Source organism: Rhinopithecus roxellana, chromosome 11 (genome assembly GCF_007565055.1).
Source record: "Rhinopithecus roxellana isolate Shanxi Qingling chromosome 11, ASM756505v1, whole genome shotgun sequence".
NCBI classification, from domain to species: Eukaryota; Metazoa; Chordata; class Mammalia; order Primates; family Cercopithecidae; genus Rhinopithecus; species Rhinopithecus roxellana.
The window spans coordinates 24,801,429-24,820,991 of record NC_044559.1 but is presented as its reverse complement, the minus strand read 5'-3'; the positions used below and the strand labels follow the sequence as shown (position 1 = coordinate 24,820,991).

The 19,563-nt window shown below is 44.2% G+C and overlaps 1 protein-coding gene across 4 annotated transcripts in view; it reads right to left on the bottom strand.

Moving 5' to 3' along the window:
• Window positions 1-19,563, bottom strand: part of PRKCQ (protein kinase C theta) — a 157,565-nt gene that overhangs the window by 61,421 nt on the left and 76,581 nt on the right. For all 4 annotated transcript variants that reach the window (XM_030940712.1, XM_030940711.1, XM_030940714.1 and 1 more), the window contains 6 exons: window positions 16,812-16,974; window positions 15,630-15,661; window positions 15,445-15,530; window positions 9,855-9,984; window positions 2,432-2,541; window positions 1,539-1,656 (listed from right to left, as the gene is read on the bottom strand). In XM_030940712.1, coding sequence (XP_030796572.1) covers window positions 1,539-1,656; window positions 2,432-2,541; window positions 9,855-9,984; window positions 15,445-15,530; window positions 15,630-15,661; window positions 16,812-16,974 — 639 coding nt within the window. The remainder of the gene's footprint in view (window positions 1-1,538; window positions 1,657-2,431; window positions 2,542-9,854; window positions 9,985-15,444; window positions 15,531-15,629; window positions 15,662-16,811; window positions 16,975-19,563) is intronic.

Here is a 19,563-nt window from a genome sequence, read left to right as displayed (position 1 = left end):
AAATGGCAAGCTGGTGGTTAAAAATGAACATGGAGTAATGGAGGCCATTCTAGTTACTTAGAGCACATGCTTTCTCTTCTACTTCCCATGCTGAGGCTCCATCATAGTAACTGGGAGTGTTTAGAGGGTTTCCTGCAGTTCAGGCAGCTTTAATACCTCTCCATCTGTCTGTGAGGGCAGCGCCCCCTTGTCTGTGAGCCTGGCATTTGGAATTTGGAGTGTGGCCTAAGTCTATTTCTTCAAGACTGGAAATAGTTCAACTTAAGAAACACATTCCAACATGCAAAATACACAAGCTCTGTTAATAATGTCAAATCAAGGGCATCTAGAGATTTTCACCAAATTTTAGGAAAAAATGATTTTCAATTTGCGTGGCTCACAAGCACGGTGGCATCAATTTCTACAATTTACAACGTGAGAGAGAGGAAATGAAATCTAGCAGATTTTTAAAGATCTGAACTGCATCATTCGTCACAGAATTTAAGTCAAGATGCTGCCTATGTTGGCCGGGTTCGGTGGCTCACACCTGTAATCTGACAACTTGGGGAGGCCGAGGTGGATGGATTGCTTGAGCTCAGGCGTTCGAGGCCAGCCTGGGTGACATGGTGAAACCCCATCTCTACATCTCTACTAAAATACAAAAAATTAGCTGGGTATGGTTGCATGAGCCTGTAGTCCCGTACTTGGGAAGCTGAGGCAGGAGAATCCCTTGAACCCGGGGGGGGGAGATTGCAGTAAGCTGAGATTGTGCCACTGCACTCCAGCCTGGGCCACAGAGCAAGACTCTGTCTTCAAAAAAGAAAAAAAAAAAAAAAAGAAAAAGATGCTGCCTATGTTGATCATTGCTAAGACATGGTCTCTTTGACTGCCCAGCAACCCCTCCTAAATGTAACCCAAACCTTTCTTTTACATTTTTAAGTTGATTTTAAGTCAGAGAAAACATGGGAACTTTTTAGGGATTTTCCCCTGCCTGCAATAGTCTTTATATTTTCAAATCCCTAGGTTTATCTTTCATACTCTTCCAAGGACAATAAGTATTTTAGAATGTATGCTGAAACGACTCAGGTCTCAGAAACATGGGGTCATATCCATTCATGAACTACTTTCAAACAGTAGGCTGGAAAAACTGCCATAAGGTCATCAAAGTGGCTTTGAGTCCTTGTCTTTCCTACCCTTAAACTTAAGTCTCAAAGGTGCAGGGTAAGAATGTCTTCTGCGACCTTCCCACCATCAAGTTTTAAGACAGATTTATTTCTGTAAAACCATTTGACACTGACAGAATGTAACATGCTGAAACTCTAAGAAAACATTTGCAGTTGTTCCCTCCAGACCCATCCCATTTTCTAACCCCCACCTCCTGCCTTTTGCAAAGGTAAACGGTTTTGGTTTCTTTTCTAAGGAGTGGGGAGCCTCTTAATTGGTAGCTGGAGGTGGATCACCTATCAGACCAGGTAAGCTGATAACTTAAATCCAAGGGCATCAGTTTAGGGTTGAGATTAATGACTGACATTGATTAGACTGCTGACCAGGACAGTTACCTCGTTTTCCTGGTGTCGGTAAACATGGCGGCCTTGCTTCATTTTTGGTAGAACATGGGAGACCAATTTCAACCGGACCTTCTCTGAAGATCTGTTCAGTATCTCTCAAGCAGCGAGCCTAGATGACACATGGAGAGTCAGACCACCCACCATTGAGGGAACAGCTCAGCCTGCTAACCATGGGGACAAAAGCCATTTAAAATTCCTAAATGCATAGGGTCACGGAAGCTCTTCTTTTCCTCAACATTCTTTTAGAACTCCATATTCTGGGAGAGTCTATCTGCTACATTTTACACATTAGCAGAACATGTTTTCCTCCTTCACACTTTTCTGAGGCTGACAGGATTGTCTCATGCTGTCTATGTCATTCCATCACAAATAAGGACAGGTGGTCAATGGATGGGAAAACAGCTGATACAGGCAATGCCAAGTCTTAAAGAGGGGTTTTCCTTGGATCTGGGAATTCAGCTAATGCCAAGGCAGTAAAACAGCAGGGCAAAAATTGCTCTGGACTCAGTGTTCTGTGAGGACTCTGGGGATGATGCTAGCACATAAGTGTTTTCCTCTAGGCTATTCTATAACCCGAATATATTCACATAAAGCTGTCAATGAATCTTCAATAAGTTTAATGAATTTATTTGTTTCTGCATTGCTCATGCCATGAAGAATTTAAGATTTTATAAAGCTCGGCATAATACAAATGCATCAAACCACTATCTCAAATGGGGGGGGGGGGCGGTGTGGGCACGGAGATGAAAGCCAGGGGCAAGGCTGGCGCTCAGAAATACATCCCAGCATTTCCCGTACGGCTGCCACAGGTGAAGGAGCAGGGCATGGACATCCTTGCTGAGTGGCCATGGCGGGAACGTGTCCACGGCACATGCTCCTCCTACCTGTTGAGTGCTCTCAATCATGGCCAGCGCTTCAGCCATTAGCTTCTGGTTTATGCCACAAAGGTTGGCCACCTTCGTCTGGCATCTGTGATGTACATTCATGCCACATGCTGGAAGGAAGAAGGCAGTAGGTGAGCAAGAGTGGAAGAAACCCCTGGTGCTAAGCAGCTCTCTCTGGTGGTAAGACAGAGCCTTGTGGATATGGAGGGAAGCCTACGGTGCCATGGCTGGGAGGAAGTTGACCCTGGCTCTCCCTGGTAGTGATCCACGTGCTGGAGGGGAAGTGAGGTAGGAGGTGGGACTCAACTCTGGAGGTGGGGTTCAGATGCCAGACCAAACTGAAGACTAGCTAAAACAGGGACAGGGCAGAAGCAGCTTTCTAGAAGATGCCCACCTGTGTGCCATGTCAGTTGACCATTGCCATGGCAATACCCAGACGTTACCACCCTTTTTCCAGGAACTTAATTTGCACGTAGTTAAAAGTGGGTATAAACAGGATTGCAGCACTGCCCTGAGCTGCTACTCTCTGCCTCTGGGGTAGCCCTGCTCTGCAGGAGCAGTCATGGAGCTGTAATACCAACAGAACTGTAACACCGTTGACCAGTGAAGCTGTTTTCTTCTACTAACAGCTGGTCCATGAATTCTTCCTGGGCGAAGTAAAGAACTTGCCTGGGCTAAGCCCCACTTTGGGGCTCACCTGCCCTGCATCAGAAGAATGTTCCTACTCACTCCAATCTAGGTCCAAAACATCCCCTTTCCTACCTGGGCTGTGAGGAGCTTCCCCCAGCCTTTAGGTTGAAGCCCAGGAGGCAGCCTCAGCCTGCAGATGTTTTATTTATTTAATTCACAAAATTCATTTGAGGCTACAAAAGGGAAATCTTTTCTTTGGAACAAAGAATAACAAAAGAGGGTGGGAATGGTTAAGTTTTGAGATTCTTTTACTCTTTGTCTTTCTCTCTTTGGATATGATAGGGCAGTTTTATAAGTAAGCTAAGGCCCGAGGCAGCTACTGCCTCCACTTCTGTCCACAGTGTGACTGCCCGGAGAATGGCAATAGGACTTGATGGAGCAAAAGCACCTATTTCCACCTCCCCCTCTTTCCCCCTGTGCCCACTTCGGCCACCCACTGCCCAGCATCCTCCTTCTGATAATCTCCTTAGGATATAATTTTCCTAAGGCCCATGATCACCTCTACTTTCATTAACAGATCCCCTTCTAAGAGCTGTTCAGAAAACAGCACACCACACTCCTCACAGCCAGGGCAACAGCCCAGGCGGAGGAAGGACAATGGTGATTGTTTTACAGAGACAGGCACTGTGGTTTAAGGATGTCAGAAGCTACCTAGACCTATTTGTTTGTTTGTTAGCCTTTGTTTTTGAAACAGAGTCTCGCTCTGTCTCCCAGGCTAGAGTACAGTGGTGCGATCTCAGGTCACTGCAACCTCCACCTCCCAGGTTCAAGCAATTCTGCCTCAGTCTCCCTAGTAGCTGGGATTATAGGCGCCTGCCACATGCTGGGCTAAATTTTGTATTTTTAGTAGAAATGGGGTTTTGCCATGTTGGCCAGGCTGGTCTCGGACTCCTGATTTTAGGTGGCCTGCCTGTCTCGGCTTCCCAAAGTGCTGGGATTACAGATGTGAGCCACCACGCCCGGCCAACTACCTAGACCTATTTAAAAGAAAACGAACAGGGCTGGGTGTGGTGGCTCACGCCTATAATCCCAGCACTTTAGGAGGCCAAGGTGGGCAGATCACGAGGTTAGGGGATCGAGACCATCCTGGCTAACACGGTGAAACCCCATCTCTACTAAAACTACAAAAAATTAGCCGGGCGTGGTGGCGGGCGCCTGTAGTCCCAGCTGCTCGGGAGGCTGAGGCAGGAGAATGGCGTGAGCTCAGGAGCCGAGATCGCGCTACACACTCCAGCAGTGAGACTCCGTCTCAAAAAACAAAGAAAGAAAACCAACTAAGGAGTTTCTCCAGAATAATTACTGCGTTTTTTAATTGTGGCAGCAAGTTTGTTGAAATATTATTTTGGGTTTTTTTCTTCTCTATATGGTTTTCCTTCCCTGGTCCCTCTTGTCCCCCAACCCCTTGCCAGGCCATCTCTTGCAGGAAGCCAGACAAGGTTATTTTTTAAGAATTTGAGTGAGTGGGAACCGAAGGCCACTTGTCCCTGAGGACAAGGGCACGTGTCTGAGAGCAGGGAGGGGAGACAGCACAGGAGGTCGTGCCCCTCACCTCTCCTGGACTTTGGAAGAGAGGAGCAAGATTTTGTGGATGCAGAAGTAAAGGGGCAATGCTGAACAGGTTGGTGGAGGTGCTGTGTGTAGCAACACCAGGAGAGGTCACGGCAGAACACACTTAGTGAGACTGGACCAGGCATGGGGGCCTCAGCTTTGAAAAAAAATCACAAAACTCTATACATAGTGTGAAAACAGAAAGCCACAGGCTTCACCAGTGTGGGCTTAGATGAGGATGCCAACAGCAACCGGATGTTAGAGCACATTCCCCAGTCTCCAGGCCCCTGTACCCATGGCTCCTCAAAACCTCACGTGATTATGGGAAGGGTAGCAGGCCCCAAGAATTACTAGATGAGAATCTTAACTAAGTGGATCTCAAAGTCATAAAGAAAGCAATATTTCTTGCACATATGAATCGATAACTTAAATTCACAACTACGACCTAGTTATAGAAGGCAACTTAAATAAAATGAACCAAAGTTTTCTTTCATTTTTATAAGTCACATGAGATGTTAAAGAAAAAGAAAGAGGAGGGGGAAATACTTGAGCACCTGTCAGGTGGGTGGAGAATGGTATGCTGGTGGCAGCTTGCACAGCATGGATACTGTGTGACCTTGGGCAAGTCATGCATGCTCTGGGGGCTCCCGATTAAGGATCCCCAGCACTGAACTCATGATCTATACAGGATTCTAGCTCAGGGATTCTATGATTCAGGGTTAGTATTCTGATTCATGAATCCTGAGAACACTAGCATTAAAAACTAAACTTCCACTGCCAGTGAACAACAGATCCCTCTTGGACTGAGAGCGTGTGCCCATGTGACTGTGTAAAGACAATTATTAGTTTTAGAAATTCAAATTTTGCTTATGAAACATCACCATTAAAGGCCAGACACAGTGACTCACACCTGTAATCCCAGCACTTTGGGAGGCCGAGGAGTGCAGATCACCTGAGGTCAGGAGTTTGAGACCAGCCTGGCCAACATGGTGAAACCTCATCTCTACTAAAAATAATAATAAAAAAAATTAGCCAAGTGTGGTGGTGCACACTTGTAATCCCAGCTACTCAGGAGGCTGAGGCAGAAGAATCACTTCAACTCGGGAGGCGGAGGTTGCAGTGAGCTGAGATCGCGCCTTTGTACTCCAGTGTGGGAGACAGAGCAAGACTCTGTCTCACAAAAAAAAAAAAAAAAAAAAAAAGAGAGAGAGAGAGAAAAAGAAACATCACCATTAAAATAAAGAAAAATCAGATATCAAGATTTCCAAACTCCAGCTGACAGAGTCTGTGAGTAGAGAGTATTGTAATAGAAGCAGGCACTGGGTGCTGTGAAATCATGTGGTCTTAATCTTATCTGCTGATTTGCACACGTGTGTGCAAAGAAGCTTAGCACAATGACTGGCGTCGAGTAGGTGCTCAACAAATACAACTTCCTTTTCATCTTCATCATTTATTGCACAGATGTAGATACTAAAATATTTAGGTGAAATTTGGGCAACCCTCACCTGTAGCTTTCACTGGCCCACTCTTCTTCAAATAGCTCAATAATAAAATAAAATAAAACAGAATTTTCTACGTAAATAACTATTACATTTTTTTTTGACATGGAGTCTCACTCTGTCGCCCAGGCTGGAGTGCAGTGCCACGATTTTGGCTCACTGCAACCTCCGCCTCCCAGGTTCAAGTGATTCTCCTGCCTCAGCCCCCCGAGTAGCTGGGATTACAGGTGCCCACCACCACGCCCCGCTAATTTTTGTATTTTTAGTAGAGACAGGGTTTCGCCATGTTGGCCAGGCTGGTCTCCAACTCCTGACCTCAAGTGATCTGCCCACCTTGGTCTCCCAAAATGCTGAGATTACAGGTGTGAGCCACCTCACCCAGTCTACTATTTTTTTTTTTTTTTTTTTTTTTTTTTTTTTTTTTAGGCGGAGTCTCGCTCTGTCGCCCGGACTGGAGTGCAGTGGCCAGATCTCAGCTCACTGCAAGCTCCGCCTCCCGGGTTCACGCCATTCTCCTGCCTCAGCCTCCCCAGTAGCTGGGACTACAGGCGCCCGCCACCTCGCCCGGCTAGTTTTTGTATTTTTAGTAGAGACGGGGTTTCACCGTGTTAGCCAGGATGGTCTCGATCTCCTGACCTCGTGATCCGCCCGTCTCGGCCTCCCAAAGTGCTGGGATTACAGGCTTGAGCCACCGCGCCCGGCCCCAGTCTACTATTAAACCATTACTAGACCTAGTCTATAGGCATAGATATAGCCATAAAAATTCACCTGAAGCAAAATCTTTTCTGCATATTTAAAATCTTTGTTGTGTTGTTGTTGTTGAGACAGGGTCTTGCTCTGTTGCCCAGGCTGTAGTGCAGTGGTGCGATCATAGCTCACTGCAGCCTCCACCTCCTGGATTCAAGCCATCCTCCTGCCTCAGCCTCTTGTGTAGCTGAGACCACAGGCGTGCACCACTACACCCAACTAATTTTTTGATTTTTCCTACAGATGGGGGTCTCACTTTGTTGCCTAGGCTGGTCTCAAACTCCTGGGCTCAAGCCATCCTTCCACACTGGCCTCCCAAAGTGCTGGGATTACAGGTATGTTATTGTGCCTGGCCTGAAATCTTTACTATAGAAAGGATTTTTTTTTTTTTTATGATTGATTGTGCTGCAAATTCCACATTGTCAGCATAACTTGCATAACTCACATTCACCTTATTTAGAAGGTGTTAGGTTTTAACTTGGGTAGCCCCAGCTCCATTTTGTTACGCATCATTGTAACACAAAGTGAGGTTGTCAGCTAGGACTGAACATAGGGGGATGGAGTTTTACTTTGCTCCTAACACTGTAGCCACATCTAGGCTTCACTGTGACTTGCATGGCCGTGAAGAAACGCCACCACCATCTCCATGACAAGGCCATAAGTCTTTGTTACCAACCTATCAGGCCGTAACTCAATTTCTTGGGGGGCAAAGAGTCCCTCTGGATGACTACTTTCATAGGAATTATCGTGGGGAGAGAGAGAAGGCAGGGTCAAAGGCTAAAGGAGGCCTTACTTAAGAAGACAGCTTGTAAGGAGGCAGGATGAAAAGGAGGCAGAGAGGGAGGGAAGAGAGTGGGAGGCAGAGAGGAGGAGGCGGGCGTGCGGGGTGAGCAGCACGTGTGGGGAGAGCACAGCGGAGGGTCAGGGACCTGGGGGGTGTCAGAAGCAAGAATGTAAAACAAACCAGGGCAGGGGAGGGGGAGGACAGGGGACAAAATAAAAGGCGGAGGGGAGCACTTGAAATGAAGTTGGTAGGAGAGAGCGGGGAACAGAATGGAACGGAAAGGAAAGAATATTCGAGGAAAGAAATGAAACGAAGCAGGCACGAGAGCCCTGCAATCACGCCCAGGAACCCCCGGGGAGTTCTAAGCTGTGCCGCGGCGCTGCTGGGACCAGCTCTTCTTGTAAGTGGATTCTCGGGCTCCCAGGACATAGAACCCGACCTGACACCATCACAGGAGAACCAAGAGGCGAGAATTTCTTTATTCCTGTTTCTGTGGATACGGTCAGGATGCCGGGACACTAGGTTTTGCCTCTGAACTCTTAATGAACTCTTAATACCCTGCCTATCCATGTCTTCTTGAACAGGGGTGTAGAGAAAGCATGTCAGTGTCCTTTGAGGTCAGGAAGGGATTCTTGAGGCTAAAGTTGGCTTCCTGTGATGTCTGCTTTAGGTAATGAGTTGAAAACCTAACCCCTCCTGCCTCCACTGAGAGGTCGCTCTGGGTGCCACCAGACATGTGAACACGATTGGGATGAAGAAGGGGAGAATGTGGAAGATGCTGTGCCTCCTTCCATCACGTACCTCATCACTCAAAAGAGAGGACGTACATTAGTCAGTAGCACTGATCAAAATACGGCTGCCAAGAAAAAATAAAGTGGCTTGTATATTTAATACTTCATCATAAGAAAAGGTCTGTGCTCACCAGGCATGGTGACTCACTCCTGTAATTCCAGCACTTTTGGAGGCTGAAGAGACAAGATTGCTTGAACCCAGGAGTTTGAGACCAGCCTGGGCGACATAGCAAGACCCTATCCCTCTTAAAAAAAAAAAAAAAAAAAAAAAAAAAAAAAAGGCATGGTAGCACATGCCTGTGGTCCCAGCTACTTGAGAGGCAGAAGTGGGAGGATTGCTTGAGCCCAGGAAGTCAAGGCTGCAGTGAGCTGTATTGAGCTACTGCACTCCAGTCTGGGCAACAAAGTGAGACCCTGTCTCAAAAAAAAAAAAAAAAAAAAGTAAAAGAAGAAGAAAACAATAAGAAACTGTGTGCAGCAGGTGGCTCTCCTTTTCCGGCTCCATCCTCTGGGCCCTGCCCCTGTCTCTTCCCAACCAGAAAGCAGAGTGTCTTGTCAGTTCTCGTGGTTTTTTTTTTCTTCCCTAGTCCTTCATCCTAGTGTAACAGCATCTCCGCTTCTAAACATTATCGCCTTAGCAACTTGGGAGTTGTACAGCAAGAAAGCCTTGCCTTGTTTCCTTTTTTGATGGTAGGTCTGAGAAACTCCCAACGGTAATGAATGGCCGGTTAGACTCTGCTGCGATCCCAGCCTTGGAAGAAAGACCAGAGAACAGGCAATGGCGGTTAGAGCTGGGCCGGCCTCTTACTGGGCACTTGGAGTTCAGAGCAATGGTTTAGCAATGGTTTAGCTCAAGCTAATGTTACAGAATTTCTGTGCAGGACCTTGCGTCAGCCAAATGGATGTGCTGGGCTTGCTTCTTGATGAGATGACAGAAAGAGTCTTACTAGCTGGTGCAAAGGAGAAGGGTTAGAGTACCACACAGCTAGACCTGTTGAGATTAGGAAGGGCAGCCCAGAACCCACTGAGGAAACTACTAGTAGAAAGACCAGTGAGAGGAGAAACACTGTCTTCATTTCCCCCAGGGCTATGGTACTACAGAAGGTGATGGAGCTAGGAGCTTTGATCTTGAACCTGAACTCTTGTGCTCTTTTCTGGGATGTGGGGGTGGGGGTGTGGCAGGGTGCAAGGAAAGGAACATAGTGGCTTATTGCCCCAGAAGACCATACTTACGATCATGAGTTGTCTGGGCTGGGTGTGGAAGTCGTCCCCGCTATATCCTCCCTCTAGTTCCCCAGAAAGCCTCGCTCCATCCCTTCCTAGGGTGTCTACGTCAGACCATGCTCACCCCCCGCTGGACTCACCATCACACTTGAGCCCTTGCCGTGCCAGTCCCCACAGCAGGGTCCCACAGTGCTCACAGAAGGTCGGGCTCTTGTAATTGTAGACTTTAAATCTGTGTGGCATGTCAATTTTGAATCTCTCCTTGTGGAACTGGAAGAAAGGCAGAAGGTGAAATCACGTGTGTGTCCCTGGGGCCCCGTCTTTGGATGTTCTTGCAGATACTTTAGCATAACTGACAGAGGTCATCATGAAGACACTGGCATTGTGTGCATTTTAAACCATCATTGTCACTTGTCAAGCCCTAGAGTCATGCCTGAAGATGGCAGGCAGCCCTCAGCAACTGTGGGTGAGGGGGCATGCTTGCCTTCTGCATGTAGCAAGCACCCTGTGGACAACTGAAATCTGAGGCATCCACACACACAGGCTAACAGCTCAGGAAAATGGCAGAAGGGTTATTTAAACAAGCGCTAAGGAAACACTGCTTCCATTTAAATAGATGAAGATTCCCTTCCTGTTTTAGTATAAATATTTTCTTTTCTCTTTCAGTCCAGAACTAGTGCTTTTAACCTTTGTAAGATGTAAAAAACAATGCCTTCTTTAAAGGAAACATTTCTATGGGTTTATCAGTATTACTGCCTAATGTGAGAAGCATTTCACACCTATTATTCATGAACTGAGGTGGCAAGAGGAGGGGGTAGTTCCTGCCAGGTGCGGTTAACAAATATGTCACATGCATCATCTACTACACAGGTGATATCTCACGTAATCCTCAAAATACCCCATTTGAAGTAGCTGCTATTACTGTTCTCCTTTGACAGATGAGGAGATGAAGCACAGAGAAGGTAAGAAACTTGCCCAGGACACACAGCTCTAGAGCTGGGATATCTATAAGCTTGGCAGTCAGAATCAGAGTCCAGCCATTCTCTTTTCTGTCTCAAAATAAATGTGAAGACTTAGTGGGATGGGGAGAGGGGAGTGGGAGAAGGATGCTAGTGATCGATATAGATTTTTTTTTTTTTGAGACGGAGTCTCACTCAGTCGCCCAGGCTGGAGGGCAGTGACGGGATCTTGGCTCACTGCAAGCTCCGCCTCCTGGGTTCACACAGTTTTCCTGCCTCAGCTTCCCGAGTAGCTGGGACTACAGGAGCCCACCACTATGCCCGGCTAATTTTTTTGTATTTTTAGTAGAGACGGGGTTTCACTGTGTTAGCCAGTATGGTCTCCATCTCCTGACCTTGTGATCCACCTGTGTCAGCCTCCAAAAGTGCTGGGATTACAGATGTGAGCCACCACGCCTGGCCCAGAATTTTTTAAAAAAATAGTTTTCCAGAGTTTAAATCAAACTTATTGCATGAACAACAACAAAACACTTGGGTTAGTTGGATTCCTGGTAAGAATGTCAATATTCTTGTGTAGGATAAAACGCTTTATTTTCTAAAGTTTTATAATCTCTGCAGAAGTTTCTAACTCCACAGTTCCTTTGGGAAGGTGCACAGCAAAGATGCCTTATTCATCAGCACAGCAGTAGATCTAACCTTCCCGCCAGGGGTACTGGTCAGCGTTGGTTCTTTACAATGACTGTTTAGAATTGATTAAAAATTGCTCAGTACTTACTATAGCCATTTTCAACCAAGAAAAAAATAATTTTCAGGACTCACTTATATTCCACAGTTTAAATATGAACAATTAATAGGTCAAGGTCCAGGCTGGAAGGGGACCATTTCGAATCTTGAACGCAGGCCCAAATGGCTCAAGACCCCATGGCTGATGAAGACTCTATGTACACACTTTCCAGTATGAAAACCAATGAGCTACATGGGGCTGGCAAACACTTGAAAGGTGGTGAGTTAGAATTGAGATGTGCTGGACATGTGAAGTAATACACCCTGGAGTTTGAAGTCTTTTGTATAAAAAAATTACTTAAGGTATCATGTCCATTATATGTTGAAATGATAATATTTGAACAGATTGGATGAAACAAAATATATTATTAAAATTAATTTCACCTATTGCTTTTTATTTAATGTGGGCTACTTGAAAATGTAAAATTGCACACGTAGCCCTTATTCTATTTATTTCTATTGGACAATACTCCTCCAGGGGTAGAGGAACAAAAGAATCCCAAAGATGATATCCCCTTGAGTGAACAAGAAATCAAAATATCCCCAAAGAAGATAATATCACAGAAATTAATTTATGTAGCAGACAGTTTCTCAAGACTTTGTACCAGGGACTTTGTTAGCCATTGAGGTTAACAGTGATTCAGACATTTGTGTTTTTTTCTAGAAAAGCTGAAGGCATCAAGTAAAGGAAGAAGTCTGGGAGGTGAAAATTTGATTTAAACAAGCAAAATCATGGTCTGAGAAATTGTGATCTTAATTTTAGTACCAGCTCTGCCACTTACAGGTGATCAAACATGAACGAACTACTCTAACCTCTTTGAGTCTTAGCAGAATCACCGGTTCGCACGAGTTTATCCCCTTCTGGTTCTAAATGTTAGAAGAAATTCTACTCTGAAAAAACCCACCCAATTCGCCTTCTCTGAACCTGCCCCTTTGTTGGAGAAAATCACACTCCTGAGAAGGCTGACTCCGTCTAGTTCAAATGGACTTTCAGCTCTGCTCCACAGTCTGGCTTTTCACAAGTCACCTAGCTTTCTCTAAGATAATTATCTCACAGATCTTCCTTTTTCCTCGAAGGCACTTGTTGCTTTCTCTTTTCCTTCCTCCAGCCGTCAGACTCCACGGGGGACACATGCAGTCTAAGGGGAGCGCCCTTGTGTGTCCACCACCAAAGTCCCACACCTATCCCCATCAGCAACTGTCTTGCCCTACTCCCCTTCCGGTTAAACTGTGGAAGGGCCAGGGACCCGTCTCCACCAGAGTTCGGGACCTCTTCGCTTCTTGCCAACAGACTTGACTGTCTTGTTTATCTGTCTCTCTAGCTTTATCCAACTCTCCCTGGCCAGGGGAGCACTTTCCATCCTTGGAGTCTCATTTCCCAGCCACTGTTCTCTGTCCATCATCTCCTTCACGGTCCACCTTCTTCATAATATTAACTCACAGGTTGTTTTCATGTCATCAAATCACCCTTCGTGCAGGTCAACCAGACTAACACCTCCAAGATGCCCCTGACATTTCTCTGATTCAAGCCTGTGAAGATCCGCATATGGAACTCAATTTCCTCAACACCTCAACTGCGCAGTACACAACCTACCTCTTCTCCTCCTGGTTTCTGTAACTCATACATTCTGGGTGTAGGAGGAGTGCTCTGTGAGCCCAGGTTCTCAATGTCTATCTCTATCCTTTATCTTCTACCTAACATCTCATTTTAGATTCCTTTGTAGTCAGTCCTGAACCTTCTGTATTTCCTCACTAGGCGATCTCTGCAGCAACTTTAAAATCTACCTATATGATGGTCACTGTCAGATTTATAGGGTTGGGCCCTTGTCCCAGAGGAATTCCAAGCTCATGTGAAATTGTCTATTTGATGCTTCCACTTGGATGTCCACATCTCAGACTCAACTGTCCAAAGTGGAAAAATTCATCTCTCGCAGTCTTCTTCACTCCGTCGTGGCTCTGTTATTTACCACACTGCTCAGCCTCAGGCAGAAGTCAGAACCTGGGGCATCATCCTTATATCCACCTCTTTCATCTAATCTTTTGGCAAATGCAGTCATTTATAACATCAAAATCACCAGAGAACCTGCCACTTTTGCTCCATCTCTGCTGACTTCTCACCGGTATAAACCACCAATCTCCCCGCCTGGGGGATTCCTTCTATCTTCTCTGGTTTTACTTTCACATCTCAACGCACTATTTCTACTACAGCATCCCGAAGTGGGCTTTCTACTACAAGTTGCACAAAATGCAATCACTTTTCCAGGCTCCAAAGAAACCCAGCATGACCCAGGCCTTTGTGCATTCCCCAGTGTGGGCTTCCAGTCTCAGCCCTTGCAGCTCTCACTACACTTCAGTTCCTGGAACACAACTGGACTCTCCCTCAGCAGGGTCTTCCAGCCTGTAAGGAGCTTCCTTCCTCCTGCTCTTCACGTAACCAGCTCTGTCACTCTTCAGCTCTCAGTTTCAATGTTCCCTCCGTTGGGGAGATTCCCTGACCATGGAGTCTCAGTAGGCCACCTGCTTACTCTCCATCCGTGCACCTTGTTTACTCTCTTTGTAGCACTTAATACAAATCGAAGCCATACATAGCTGTTTGTTTATTATCTCTTTCTCCAACTTTGCAGGACCACGTCTGTTTTGTGTTATGCTGTCCTTGGAAGAGCACAGTATCTTCCAAGAATCAGATACCCAATGAGGATTTGTGGAATGAAGAAGGAAAGGGTGGGAGAAGGAAGTCAAAAGATTTCATCATGACTTACAGAGTGGAGTAATAGACATTGGAGACTACAGGTGGCAGGATGGGAGGGAGGGAGGGTTGAAAATTACCTACTGGCGTAGTATTCACTCTTTGGATGGTGGGTTCGCTAGAAGCCCAGACTTCCCCACTAGATAACATATGCATAGAAGAAATCTGCACTTGTAGGCCAGGTGTGGTGGCTCATGCCTGTAATCCCAGAACTTTTGGAGGCCAAGACAGGTGAATCACCTGAGGTCAGGAGTTCAAGACCAGCTTGGCCAACATTGTGAAACCCCATCTCTACTAAAAATGCAAAAATTAGCCAGGCGTGGTGGTGTATGCCTGTAATCCCAGCTACTTGGGAGGCTGAGGCAGGAGAATCTCTTGATCCTGAAAGGCGGAGGTTGCAGTGAACCAAGATCATGCCACTGCACTCCAGCCTGGGTGACAGAGTAAGATTACATCTCAAAAAAAAAAAAAAAAAAAAAAAAGAAATCTGCACTTGTACCTCCTAAATATATACAAATTTAAAACAATTTAAAATTCATAATGATAGGCTGCCCATATGCTAGCCCAGTTTCCCTCCTCCATTAGGTAAAATATAATTTGTCTTCAGATTATACCTCAAAGTTTATTCTAAAAGAAATATTTGCTTCTCAACATAAAATTATGCCTTTGCTATTATCTCTGAACTTGTAAATGCCATGTTGCAGTATCTTATCATCATTTGCCTTTATTTACTCTTTTACTGTCATTTCCAGCTGGGGGGTGCCACAAGGATTGTTCTCATATAATTAATCTAAACTAGGCTTTCTGGCCACTTTGTATGCCATTTTTCTGGAAAAGCAGAGTCATGAAAATTCTTCTTGTATATAATTTGTGTATATTTAGGAGGTATAAGTGCAGATTTCCTTTTTTTTTCTTTGTTTTTGAGACAGAATCTCACTCTGTTGCTCAGGCTGGAGTGCAGTGGCATGGTCTTGGTTCACTGCAACCTCCACCTCCTGAGTTCAAGAGATTCTCCTGCCTCAGCCTCCTGAGTAGCTGGGATTACAGGCTTATGCCACCACGCCTGGCTAATTTCTAATTCATCCTCTGGTTTGGGTAACTTGATAAGAATCATTATTGAAGAGGAAAGAGTTTTAGGGAGATGGATGTTCACTGATAAATGGAAGGATTCAAGTTCTGGGCTGTAACATTTAACATTTTGATAAAAATCACCGCACGTCAAAGAGAAATGTAAATACGTACCATGGTTTCTCGGCTATTGATAGCTGATCCTGTGCACTTTGCTATAACTTTATCAATACACTTCTTGTGAATTGCTGCATTGCATTCTGAAAAGAAAAAAAAAATTGCAGCTTATGATCTTCATAGCCTAAGGAATAGCTAAATAAAAAGAATGATGGTACTACAACCGAAACCCTCTTACTTACGTCGGCACTGGTAGCCCTGTTTGTTCAGGCCCCTGTAATAAAGCACACACTGATTTATTTCAACGGTGGTATCAACATCAGCACCAAGAGCATTTAAGAGGTGAATGAGATCTCATAACCCCCTAAGATCACAGAGCAGTTTCTCATCAGTAGCCCCTCTTGTATCATTTGCTGAGAGTATTAACAGAGTGTTTTTCATTTTAAGCTGCTTTTTAAAAAGTTTGATAAATAAATAAATGAGAAGCGGCTGATTTCTTTTTTATTGTTGTATTTTCCAAACAAACGTATAGAGATTAAAAGGCATGAATGAAAATGCATGCATCACGGACTCTTTGTAGCACATTTCCCTGTGCTAGACTTAAAAATTCATGGTCTCGGTGAGCTCACTACAGAGGAACAAAGACATCTGTAACATTTTATTTCCTCTTTCTGAGCATCTGAGAATATTTGCAACCAACAAAGTCTCACATGTAGGGCCGATTCCTGTGTGACATCCATGATTAGAGAGAAAGGAGGTTCAGGTGATTAGACGAAAGCAGGTTGATGAAAACCCTCCAAGTCAATGTGGCATGTGGATACCCTGGTTACATGGGAGCTGTGCTTTAACAGTTTCTGCAGTAGCCTAAAAGGAAGAATATCCCTTAATAGGCTAGGATGCTGAGAGCCAGAAACAGGAGTCATTTCAAGTCTCTACTCTGTCATAGCCTTTGCTATGTGGTTACTGAGGCTTAAACTGATCTGTTTGATGACTGTTAAGATACCCAAGAGCCTCATAAACATTTAAACCATTAGCTACAATGGCAAAGTCTGCCTGTTGCAAAAAGTAGCACCAGCACGGTTGGGCCATTAGGTGGGGGAAGTTTTGACTATAAAACTGGAAAACTGCTTGTAATAAACATACGTTTCACTTCTGTTCCTTCCCACTTACCCCCAGTAGCCCCTGACTGAGGCAGAAACTAAAATCCCACGGGCATTTTTCCTGACTAGACCTGGCTTTCTCATGCACCTCTTCTATTGGATCACACCATTTGAACCTTCTCAGTTCAGGCGAGGTCCCTGGCAACGCTGAGGTAGCACTTACTCCAGCATAACCCCATGGTGGAGCACGCCAGCCTACAGGATTAAGAAGATGCAACAAAATGCATAACCCGAAGCTTGGAGGGAGATGCCAAGTGACTGTACCAGACAAACTCGTGGCAGACAGAGCAAAATGTGGGCTGTGGGAAGAAGGTGGCGGTGAACTCATGGCACTTGACGTGGTGGATCTTTGCCTGCTTGATGGCACCCCGGCGCTGATGCAAAGCAAAGAAGCCTTCCGTCTCACATTCACTCATGTCCTTTGTGTCTACAGGAAGAGAAAGGGGAAGAAAGTGAAGTTCTGCAACAGGACGACTCCTATTCCATCTGGGTCGGGAGGGGAGGGAGATGGGCAAGGGATAGAGGAGAACCAGCAATGAGTACCTGCTGAAACATTCCAGGTACTCACTATGGTGGGTACCACACTAAGCATCTTTCCTTAATTCTACAACATGGATTCATCATAGCGCATATTATCAGAGGGTGAAAACAATGTTGGATTACTGGCTCAATCCTTCGCTCCTCTTTGACTGGGCTGAGCTATCCTCTTCAAGTTTCAAAACCAGAGATTAGAACTTTGAAGGTATCTATCAACCTCTCTTTGTCACTGTCAATGATGACTCAATCAGAAAAGGCAGGAAGTGGCAAAGGCTTTCCTGTCTGTAATTCTAGAGAATCACATGGTTACTGCCAGCATCTTGGGAACAGTATTTCAGAGGTGCCAGGAAGCTTTACGGTCGGTTGTTGGAGACATGCTGGAGTAGACTGGGGGGAGCTGACCAGGATGTTGTGTGAGGGGAAAGGAACTTTGGGACATTGTGTCCTGGTTCCTGATGTCCACAGTGATCAGATACACCAGCTACCAACCATATTTACCATATGAAAAAGGCCAGAAAATTAATATCTCACTGCATTTTTTTTAGTGTCTAGGTAATCCTGTGCATTACCTAGTCATCAGCATCAAGCCATCAGATTCAATCTATTCATTTCACCCTGGGCTCATGAATATTGGTGAAAGTGCTTTAGATAGTCACTGTTTACAGTGCCCTATACCTGGATGACATCTTTCCAAAGGGTTGAGAAACTAAGATAGTCAAATTATAAGAATGCTCATGATGCCCTTGCTGAAGTCCAGGTCCTCATGAAACACCAAACTGTAAGGCAGTCATGGTTAAACAGCACAACAGATACTTCAGCAGGTGAGGGAGAATAACACAGGGAACAGTAAAGAAATAAAAATAACCATTGCTATAACAAAAATAATACACAAATAAATATGTGAATAAATAAATAAGGATAATGAATTTAAATCCTAGAGTTATAATTTTACAATAGCTTGAAGACTCTTGGATTACTTCTTCTATTTTGTTACAAATACAAAACATTGAGGTTTAGTTTAAATAGCAGGTTCATCATATTTCACAATGAGTTAATAATTCAATCTAAATTTCTTTTATTCTGGCTAAGCAGTTGGCTATAGCCTGACAATGCGTTTGAAGCAAATTATCTTCCAAGGTACCTTAATGTCCAATCCCTAACAGTGGTTAGACTAGAAACACTCTAGGTAGACAAAGGAGGAGCTGTGTGGGTAGAAACCTCCCCCAGGAATCCAGCCACATCCCAGGACACACTTTTGGACTCAAGCCTTTTCTATAGCACCCACAGATCTGTTTTATGGCAACTCCAACTCCCAGACAAAAAGCATTTCCAGTAACCCTCTTAACAGTTCCACAGATGGGACATAATACTTTGCCTGATACTTTAAGAGTAGGTAATTTAGGTCCTTTTACCTGGAACTAGGCTGGAAATAATAAATTCAGCTTGGTAAATGAGGCGTTAAATTAAGGGTCACTGAGTTAATCACCTTCTTCCACAAGTTCTGGTATAAATGTCCAAATCTATTTACAACTTGTGACTAGTAGAGTAGGTCATTTGTTTATAACATGTGACTTGTTTCTATTTTGGTCCAGATGCATTAAAATAAAATAAAAATAAGGACAAATAGACTTTTAAATGCAGGGAATGAAAGTGAATTATTCTGGGGACCCTATACAGTTTTTTACTGTAAAAATCACATATATGTTTAAATGTATAACAAATCTATTTTATACATGCCTATACATATGTTTATATACATGTATGTCTACATGTATATAAACACATGTTTTTATAACACATATGTATTTTATGTGTATATTACATATATGTTTACATATGTGTACATGTATATAAACATGTTTTTATAAACTATAAACATATAGTTTATATATATAATTTGTACATTAGACTATAATACTATACTTTTTTAAATATTAGGAATTTCTAGAAATGAATTTATACCCTGTTATTTTCTGTGATTTCCTTTATCCTCTTTTTCAATCATTATAAAAGAGTAAATGTAAAAACATAGAATTCTTTAATTCTTTTGGTATTGACTATTTCTCTATTTACTGGTTTGAATGAGCTCATTGGTTTTTGCAATTTTTTTTCTTTTCTACTAATGGATTCTAATCTATTTATGTGGTCTAACCTATCATTTATTTATAGTCAATCAAATCACAAGTTTCCTGACCAGCTGTGAGTAAACTGCTTTGCTGAATGTGCTGAAGAAACGTATTACTCCTCACCTTTGCATGGCTAACAGTTAAGTCAGGGAGATGTGGCACAGGCACAGAACAGCCAACCTTAAGAGGCAATATATGATGGTGTGGAATAGGCTCAGGGATATGGGTACCCATATTTTTTAGGAGGTAGGAAAAGAAATAGCAAAAGAGACCAAGAAGAGGCAGCTGGAAAATTAAGAGGAAAACTTGGACAATATTGCATCAGTCAAGTTGAAAAGAAATGAAGTTTTCAG